General features: G+C 35.4%; 1 protein-coding gene across 1 annotated transcript; it reads right to left on the bottom strand.

Moving 5' to 3' along the window:
- Window positions 1–395: 395 nt before the first annotated feature.
- Window positions 396–4,353, bottom strand: LOC122194369 (sulfhydryl oxidase 2). The gene is made up of 11 exons (XM_023907093.2): window positions 3,919–4,353; window positions 3,437–3,461; window positions 3,253–3,345; window positions 2,969–3,150; window positions 2,775–2,847; window positions 2,584–2,652; window positions 2,419–2,492; window positions 2,090–2,246; window positions 1,965–2,005; window positions 1,748–1,894; window positions 396–1,056 (listed from the first exon to the last, which is right to left on the bottom strand). The coding sequence occupies exons 1-11, from the start codon at window positions 4,197–4,199 to the stop codon at window positions 570–572; spliced, it is 1,629 nt and encodes a 542-aa protein (XP_023762861.2). The 5' UTR covers window positions 4,200–4,353; the 3' UTR covers window positions 396–569.
- Between the last annotated feature and the right edge of the window lie 5,662 nt (window positions 4,354–10,015).

Below are 10,015 nucleotides of genomic sequence, written 5' to 3'. Positions count from 1 at the left end.
AGTTATTCTTGTTTTTCTACTTGATCCAAGTCTACAACCCAAATAGAGCCATGTAATTAATATTGTATCACTAACTAGTCCCGTCGATGGATATATCTCCAAACAGTTTTTTGATTAGGATATAACGGAATTCGACATATGATTTCATCTTCTATGCAACACACGATTAGGCAATATGATATCGATATGAGATTCCATATTTTTTGTGAAAAACAAAATTATCAAGGATATCAATTAGATTTCTTGCATGTTTGTCATCATGTATGTTCCTAAGGATCTCTATATGCTATACGCAAATTATGTGATAAATTAATGCATTTTTTTTTGGCGACTTTTATGCGTATATATGTAAAAAAAAAAAAAAAAAAAAAAAAAAAAAAAAAAAAAAAAAAAAATTATGTACATACAATGTTATGCGTATATATATAAAAAAAATGTTCAATTAGGCTAGCCAAAACGATCTTTCATCTCATTTCCTATTCAAACTCCCCATTTTTCACATGTATTTGCACGAATCTCTCTCCCCTCTTCAATTCCCCAAAATACCCCTCATCAATCCTACTACTAATTTAAACATTCTTTAAAAACTCGGGTTTGTGGAAATACTTCCTGTTCTTCTGTTGCGACCGCCACACATACGCCAACGCACCAAACAGACAGCTGGCAACCGCAATGGCCATGGCAGCGCCAACTGGCACCACAATTGCGGTTCCCGATACCAAATCATCTGAGTCCACCTGGCTTGTGATGCTGACGTGGCTGATGATGTCAGTGTCCTTGTCTTTGTAACTAGACACAAGCATGTTCCCATAGTAGTCAAGTAAGAATTTGAACACTTCATTGTGGTCCCAGTTTATGGAAGAATTGTTTTCATTGGTTTGGTTTTTGGAGTAACATGAGGGGCAAAGTTGGGTTGGAGGGAAGGGTATTTTGGGAAATTTGGGGTCACCGGTTCCGAGAAGGGATTCGGTTTTCATTAGTCTTTCGTTGACTTTGTTGTGGACTGTCCATAACCAGAGGACAAATTCGCGGGTTGTGTTTAATGGAGGAGAAACACTGCAAATTGGAGTGTTTTTTTTTGTAAGGATTCATAAATTACAACTTTGGTCCCTGAGTATAGCTGATTTTGCAATCTTGGTCCTTAAAAGATTTTTCTTGCAATTTTGCTCCTCGTTTGAAGTTTTTGTAACATTTTTAGTCCCTGATCCAAGGTTTTTGTAACTTTTGGGGAAAAAAAATCAGTTACAAATAATAAGGCCAAATTCAATAAAAAAAAATACTGTATTTTGATTCATTTTGGTTTAACCATTAAAAAAAAAACAAAGTTAATCACTGAGTTAAAGTTGTTTTTATAATGAATTGCAAATAACAATTGGAATAATACTAAAAGAATTTTCGTGGAGTAGTTAAAGTGAACAAATTCCAAATTATTGTACTTTTATAGAATTTATAATTTTTAGGTGGTGACTATTTTGAAACAAAAAATTAAATATTAAAAAAAAAAAAAAAAAAAAAAAAAAACCTAAAGTACAGTGATTTTTATGGAATTTGGCTTTATAATAAGGGACAAACACTGTAATTTTACATGAACAAGGTCCAAAAACGTTACATGAATCTCAAATAAGGACAAAAATTGCAAGAGAAAACTTTTTGGGACCAAATTTAAATAATTGTATATACTCAGGGACTAAAAATGTAATTTACTCTAAAAGATTTGGAATTTGGAAATGGGAAATGGAGAATAAACCTTGAGCACATTTTATAAAAATGTTGACTACATTCTTCACAGATGAAAAACTTGTGGATAAAATCACAGGTGGCTTTGAAGGCAATCTGGCTCTCTTCATCATCTACTCTTACAGAAAGTGAATGTAATAGAACCCATAACCCACAACTGTAAAGTGACAAATTACTTAAATACCCTTTTGTGAAGAAGTTGAATAACAGTGTTTTAAATGGTATACCTGAAGCCTCTAGTATCCTTCTTGCTACCACGACAAAACATCTACATTTCCAAATCATAAACAATAAGTTAATTAATTGTTTTTCTGTAATTTTCTCTTTAAAGAATATATAAGATATTTTTTACCCAATATCCACGTGGAACTTGTTTTCCACAAATTTGAAAGGTGCTTAGAGCATCAAGTCCAATGATATTATCCATTTCATCTTTGTTTATTGATGATATATTTGAAGGGTATAAATCGTCAAAGTTCACAAGTATGTTAGCACTTCCCTTTCTACACCTGAATTATATATATATATATATATATATATATATATATATATATATATATATATATATATATATATATATATATATATATATATATATATATATATATATACATTTAAAGATTATAAAAAATAGAAACTTTGAAGAAAAAGAATAAAGAAAATGCGAATATGAATATGAACCTTCTAGAAGGGTGATGAGCCACCATAAGTTGCAAAAACTTTATAAAGATAGCACGAGTATCCGATTTAATCATCTATAAAAAAAAAACCAATATAGAAAAAAGAAAATTAAAAATTGAGAGTGGAAAAGTACATTGATATTATCTGCAATTTGTCCAAAATAACCTTTTGTTCCAAAATAATGTCAAAGGCAATGGTTGTGGATTCTTCAACATCATATATTGCACGAGCTACCTAAAAGACATTTTGAATAAGTTAATAACTTATATAACCTTTTTAATATAAAAGAATTTTCTTTTTTAAATATTAAAACTGGAATTTAAGTATTTGAAAAAGCACTTCATAATGTATAAAACCTGTCCGGAGTCTGAGACATTTGATTGAAGAAGCTCATCATGTTCAAATTTCTCATCTTCTAACTCATATGAACTAAAAATAAAAGAAAAACATATTGTTATAACACACGCATAAAGTAGAAAACAAAACAGATAAACACAATAAAGCAGAAAGCAGATATACAGACATATACGTAAATTCTAAAACATTCTACCTTTTCAATTGTGTATTAATCCAATTGAGAAGGAGTTTAGATGATTCCCAATCTTCAACCAATTTTATTTCACTTTTTACTTTTTTACCATTATAACGACCAGCAATGAGTTTAGCAGGTGGGCCCCATAAGAGCATTGGGAAATAGTGTACAGAGAATGCTCTACAAAGTTTAGTATTTGCCTGTGTTGCCAAACATGTTTAAAGATGAAAATTGACATATATAATTGATAATTTTTTAGTTTTAAAGGGGAGAATGAAAATTCTAAGTAATGATATTGATACCTTATGGGCACAGTCTAATCTTGTCATCAAGATAATCCCAGGATGAATTGCATTTGCTCCATTGAAAAGCCTTGCAACTTTTTCATATTGGGGCTGAAAATTTAAAGCTTACATGATAAGAAATATAACAAGTTTGTTGAGTACTTTGAGATGAGATTGATTTACAAAATTAAGATGGAAATACCTTGTAGTTCCTGCAAGCTGGGCACCTACAATGGAAAGAAGCAGTAATCAATAATTGTTGTTCTAATTCATGTTTATGTAAGTCTCTTTCACGCAAACAAATGACTCCATAGTTTTCCCCAATAGAAGGAGGCATCCTTATGAGTGAAAACAGGTAGTCGTTTTGAGAAAAATGGATGAAAGTGTAACCAAATTGAGATTAATTCTGCATGCAGATGAACAAGTTTTGATATCAATGATGAAATTGTATCTCATTGTACGCATTTACAAATTGCAACATATTCTGATTCGTACAATATATGATTTTATCTGGATTCTTTCATCAGTAGTCATTCCGAATATTAAAACAAAATTGAAAATGAAACACAACTCCACACTAAGAGGAAAACCAAATCTCAAGCTAACATGACTAGGCGTGCAATTTCTCAACCTTAGTAATGTGCAATTTCATAAACCCTAGAAATTAATAGTAGGAAAATTCACCAGTGAGCGAAGAATTCAATAATGGCGTAAGCAGCAGGAGTTTCCTTGAGAACTGCATCGAAATTGGTGCTGTTCAAATCAACCACCAAACTAGGTCGATCAGCGCCTCGTTTAATAGCACGTAGTATCGAACGTGATCCTAGCGTCGGGGAATTGGGCAAAGCGGACGATAACAATGATGACGAGTCGAAACTCCAGAGAATGAAAAGCGTAGTGAAAAACTTAAACATTGAAGAGATAGAGATTGAGGGATATAGAGTCACCGGCGGAAGAAGGTGCATGTGAGGCTACCGGCGCAGATTAGGAACACTGATGGTTGATCAACTATGGTGTTAGATGAGCAGGTGGAAGCAGACATGATTTTGTATACCGATTGATTAGCTCTCCATTGAAATGGCAAAATTACATTGGCCAAACCTTCAGGACTCCGTTTTGTTTTTTTATTCAGTATAATATATACTAATATATTCATGTCTAGCATAATATTATATATATTTTTTTTATGGGATAATGACTTAAAAGGGTAACGTATTATTGGTCATTTTGTGTTTTACAGGATTTTAAGAAAAATGAATTTAGTTACGTGGCAATTATCCTCTTTCACCCTCATTTATGAAAAAACCTCATTTACAAACGAAGATCAGTTAGGGTTCTAGTGACTTTATTCTCACAATCCATTCTTGCTCAATGCCTAATTTACTCACCCTTCACTTCTCTGATAACACCATTCTGATTCAATGGAGGAAAATCAAGCTTTTCCAAAAGTCGATTTACACTATAATGGTACTTTTGTGCCTAATCCATTAGTGTATTTTGCTCCAGAAGTACTACGACTGAATGAAGATACAAACAGTTTGTTTTCTCCGATTTCATCAAATATGTTGAGAAGCTTATCGATTTTCAGTGCAAGCATGTGTATTACTGTATACCTGAAGTGAGATTAAGTGAGGGGCTCCAAACACTACAAAATGAATGTGACTACTCTGAGTTTCTTAAGGTTGCAAATGCTAACAGACATGTAGATGTGTATATTGACCATGATAATGAACCTATATTTGAGTGGATTCAGAAAGAAGAACCATACGATGAAGAACTTGTGTATTCAGAAGAAGATGTCGACTCTGTTTTGGCAGATGATGAGAACTGTGAACATGAAGAGGATGAATCGGTTACATCAAGCAAAAGAATCTTCAAAAGAACCTATAATGATAAGTTTTTGAACATATTATGTCTAGTAGTTGTTACAGATGAAGATGAAGAAGGCAATGAACTTCCAACTGTCTACCCTAGGCATGATGCTACTCAGGAATGGAGGAAGATGAAGCCTGAACTAGGTATGAGATTCTCTTCTCCTGCTGAACTTAAGTAATCTCTCAGTAACTATGCAGTTGCACATAGATATGACTTGTATTATGAGAAGAATGACAAGGATATGTTGCTTGTAAAGTCTTGTAAAGGAAAAAGACCACAATGCCCTTTTAGACTGTGGGCTTCCTGGATGAAAGATGAGCAAACATTTCAAATAAAGTCCCTCAGAGAATACCATAGTTGCTTAAGGGAATTCAAACTTAGGTCAATTGTTACCTACAAGTGGATAGGGAAACAGTTTGTCACTGATATTTTAGAGTCCCCTAAAATGAGTCTGAGGAAGATGAAAGATATGGTATCTAAGTTATTCAACATAAATGTTAGTGTTGGACAATGTAGGAATGCAAAAAGATTTGCATTATGTGAAATTGAGGGTGAATCTTGGTGTTAGAGTGCCTAAGAGCCTTGGTATTAGAGCAAGTGTCACAACCAGGAAATTCGATGCCTTGTAAACATTTAACAATGATAACAAATGTGAACCAACAATGTGAAATCATGTAGGATGCCTATTCAATAACAACAGAAATTCAATCAAACACTTCATACAAGCACTGCAAATAGTCAACAAAGAATTGGAAACCCTAGAAAATCCCAGTTTAAGTCCATTCTGGACTATGATTTCCTTATTGGGCCCAATGGGCCAATAAGCTTCCAACTTGACTATCTTGGGCTTAGAACTCTTAAATGGGCTCTAATTGGACCCTCTTCCATTTATTTTAAAGTTTTGGGCCATATTGGGCCTATAATGAAATAAAATACCTAAATGGACCTTATTGGGCCATAACTAACCTAATTTAGCCCTAATAGGTCATAAAAATCATATTTATATTTATTTGGGCCAAAAATCACTCAACTTAACCATAAAATAGACTTAAGCATTCAAGGCCCAAATATTCTTTTCTTCCCTCCCCATTCTCGGCCCAAGTCCAACCCAAGAAGAGGAGTTGACTCTTGGATGCCACCTCACTTTTACCCATAGGACTTCCATGCTTATAACTCATATTCCCATGCAACCATCTCATCAAAGTCTCTCTTCCTCTCTCTCTTTCTTGCTCTCGGTCGAATCCAAACACACACACCCACACTTTACTCAAAAATCCTCTCAATAAAACTCTTTCCACTCCTCTCCATACTTTCGAGATTCAAGGGCTTTGCAAGGAGGATTCTTCACAAAAATCATCATCTTAGATAAGTTGATGCTTGGATCCACACTCTAGACTCTTTGTTCTATCAAAAATCTCTTCTTAACTCATATGAATTCATTATCTTTCATCTTAGAACCCTCTAAGTTCGAGATCCATCCAAGAAACTTGCTAGGGCCGAAAATAGCAACAAAATCGAAAACAACAAGCAAAGGTGAGTTTCATACCCCTTTCTTTTTGGTTTTTATGATTTTTATGGGGGAGAATACAAGAAAATGTGTAGATCTATGTGTATATGTATGCTATGTGTGATTTGATGCATGTATGTGTGTGATTTCATGTGTTTTGTGATGAATATGTTACCAAAAGGGTGTAAACCCGAGATCTATGACATGAGAAAGTAAAAAAACATAATCTAAGCTATCTTACACTAAACAAGTCAAGAATAATAGCTTATAAGGTCATGATGAGCATGTTTTAACATAAAACCCATTTTTTAAGCTTAAATTGTCAAAAATATAAACTTGGGGTACAAATCAACAAGTCACGGTTTCTTGAAGGTTAAAAGGGTCAAAAAAGTTTCTATAAATATTTTTCTGAACATTAAAAATTTCAAGGGACTTAAAATGTAAATTTTTGGCCTAATGGGCTATTTATGGGCTTCTCGGCCCAATAAGCCTCAAAAATGCGAAAATGATAAGTTGAGGGGCTGGAAATGTAACTTTCTATAAAACAGGGGGTAATTACCATAACAAAATGTTAATAAGGGTCAAAAATGCTTTTCACTAACAAAAAGGACCAAAAATGTAAACTTTTTAGATTTTGGGCAAAAACTGTAAAAGTCGTGAAAAATGGGTCCCTAACCGAGAATCACTATTCTGGAGGGGCTGAAGCTGTCAACAAAGTAAGTTTTGGGTTAAAATCGTGTTTTCATCAAATAAATAATACAAAAGTGTCAAGAAAAGGGTTTTAAGGACTAAAAATGAAATTCTTTTATATAAAAAGGACTAAAAGTGTTATTTATATAAAAGAATGGTAGTAAAAAGGGTCAAATTCCACTTTCAAACAAATTAATTCATTAATACAAAATACAAGATCCACTACTACCGACGAAACGGAAAACAAATACACTCTCAACAACAAATATCGTTACAAAACGAATTGATTCGGTCTCGAATCAATAACAAAACAAAATCGTAAAACCAAAGCATTTCAATAAACACGCGATAACTATGATGAGCTAACTTACAAACTTTGGGCTTGGAAGTTTCAAATCATGCTTGTTGGGCCTTGCTAGCCCATTAACATGATCTTTGGGCCTAAAGGGAATATGCTTACGTGTTATTGGGCCTTCTATGACCCAATTCCATGTAAAAGGACTTTCCATAGCTCCAATGTGCTATTGGGCCCTAGTGGCCCATTAGTACTGCTAGTGAGGTCGAGAAGTCAAATGCGAGTTGGTCCAAGTGTCTTTCGCATTCCCGTAATCTGTAGTTATAAACTAGTCATTTTCTTTAATGCCTGATTATAACAACTCACAAACCCTAATTAATCCAACGCCACCCGGGTAATCAAAATCATTCGACGTATCGGTATAACAATAGACAAGTCATTGTATTTTATGTATTGGGAAAACATTGGGTTTTCCTGGGAAGTTCAACATTTTCACTTGCATGATTTATACAAAGGTTCAACAATTATACATGTTTTGAAAATCAACAAGCATATATTCACGGATCTTCACACTTTTTATAAACAATGATCTTTTCAGAAAATATCGGATTTTCTGGGTTTTACAAACTACACCAAATCATTTTACCACAACATTACTTATGAACTCACCAACATTTCATATGTTGACGTTTTTCAAAATAACTTGTATTCTCAGGTAACAGGTAAGCCGAAGAATAAGTACCAAGTAATGTCATGGTGTTTTGCTTAGATTATCTATCAGACAGTTTATGTTATGAAATTGAAATGTCTAAAACAATGTACTGGATGTAAACAATATCAGTTGTAATATTTCAATGCATGGTGATGAGTTATGTTATGATTCATGTATATTCATTGTGATTGTATTCAATTTAAGTCACAAGATCCCTCGGACGTTTCCGCCGTCTGGTTCGGGGGTGTGACAGGTTGGTATCGGAGCTCTGTTTATAGTGAACTAGCATATCTAACCACACATTGATATGCAACTATAAACCAAAAAGAGGGACTAACACAACTTTGAACAAAACAAGTAAAACATAACGATAAAACATCTTTGCTTGTGTGAATTAGGATAAAGAACATAATACCGAACCAAACAAGATAATGCTAGCATCTCGGTTAAGCCAGGACTTTTCAAAGTCGTAATCAAGGAGTGGATGTAGCCTGATCAACTACATTTCCTCCAAGGTACAACTATCACATGTCCCGAGGAAATCGTGATGGCTAGGGAACCTAAAAGCATACCCTTTTATCACCAAGAAGAGAACATCTGCTCAATCTATACAATAATTATAGCGTCTTAGGAATAATGTTAACATATTTACACACTCTCGCAGACAGCATGGCTGGTTTCCATCACCCCGGAGATCCTTATTTCCCTAACCAGGGGAATAATGGATGGTTGGAAGAATCCGAGGAGGTACCTGAGGAGGAATCCGAAGGGGAACCTGAGGCGGAAGCCGAAGGCAGACCTGCCGAGCCAATGGTGGACCAAGAAGAGGAGGAAGCCGAAGGAAGTCTCGAGGAGGAACCCAGCGATAACGAAGAGGGTGATTCGGACGCAGAGTCCGAAGTCATCAACCCCCCTTATCCGATTAGAGTGCCTGCTTACCGGGTTGGTCCCACTGGTCCTACACCCCCTGGGGTATTCATCTGTGGAGGTGGAGCAGACAGTAGGGACAGCGACCCCCGTTCTGCATGTCACGCGAGTTCTTTGACCTGAGGGATGGAGGACCGGCCGATCGTGCCCTTCCAGTCATGGTGAGACGATTACGGAACACAGGCAACCTAGCTCAGAGTACCGCCGATCAGGTACGCCAGATGTGGACTAGGGTTGAGCGTGTGGAGCAGGAGACGCGAGACGTTCTCCGAGAGTTCCACATGAGGCAGGTAAGGTAGGAGTCCCGACTCCAGGATGTAGAACGACAGGTGGCTCGTCTTCAGGGAGCATCCACTTCCTCAGCACCACCCCCTGGCACATCCCACCGCGACTAGGGTTAGCCGTATCAGTCCTTAGCACTAGTACTATGATATATGCTATGTATCCCGACTCTATGTTTAAGTGATTACACTACTCATAGAGCCGTTAAGTTTCCGAACTTGTACCGCTTATGTATGCTCTTTCGAGAAAAATTTTCATGTATCAAAGTGCGGATAATAGTAATGAGAAATCTTATATGTTTACTGTGATGTTTTAATCTGCTATGTGTTACATATCTATGATTGTGTGCTAAATTATAAAATTACTTAATTTTGTGCCACACACCTAGTTTATAGGATCACAACCTCACAAAAACCACAGACACTCAACATCTTTCTGTTCCATGACAGAAAGATGCCTCAACGACCCACCCGCAGAAACCCTGGGCCAACCC

This window comes from Lactuca sativa, chromosome 8 (assembly GCF_002870075.4).
Source record: "Lactuca sativa cultivar Salinas chromosome 8, Lsat_Salinas_v11, whole genome shotgun sequence".
NCBI classification, from domain to species: Eukaryota; Viridiplantae; Streptophyta; class Magnoliopsida; order Asterales; family Asteraceae; genus Lactuca; species Lactuca sativa.
Note: the sequence above shows the minus strand (reverse complement) of the source record. Positions and strands in the feature narration are given on the sequence as shown.

Coding starts and splice junctions, on each gene's coding strand:
- LOC122194369 (XM_023907093.2), bottom strand. CDS start 4,199: ATGCACCTTCTTCCGCCGGTGACTCTATATCCCTCAATCTCTATCTCT. Junction 2,848..2,968: donor ATTAATACACAATTGAAAAG/GTAGAATGTTTT, acceptor TTTTATTTTTAG/TTCATATGAGTTAGAAGATG. Junction 2,493..2,583: donor ACATTATTTTGGAACAAAAG/GTTATTTTGGAC, acceptor TTTTTTTTATAG/ATGATTAAATCGGATACTCG.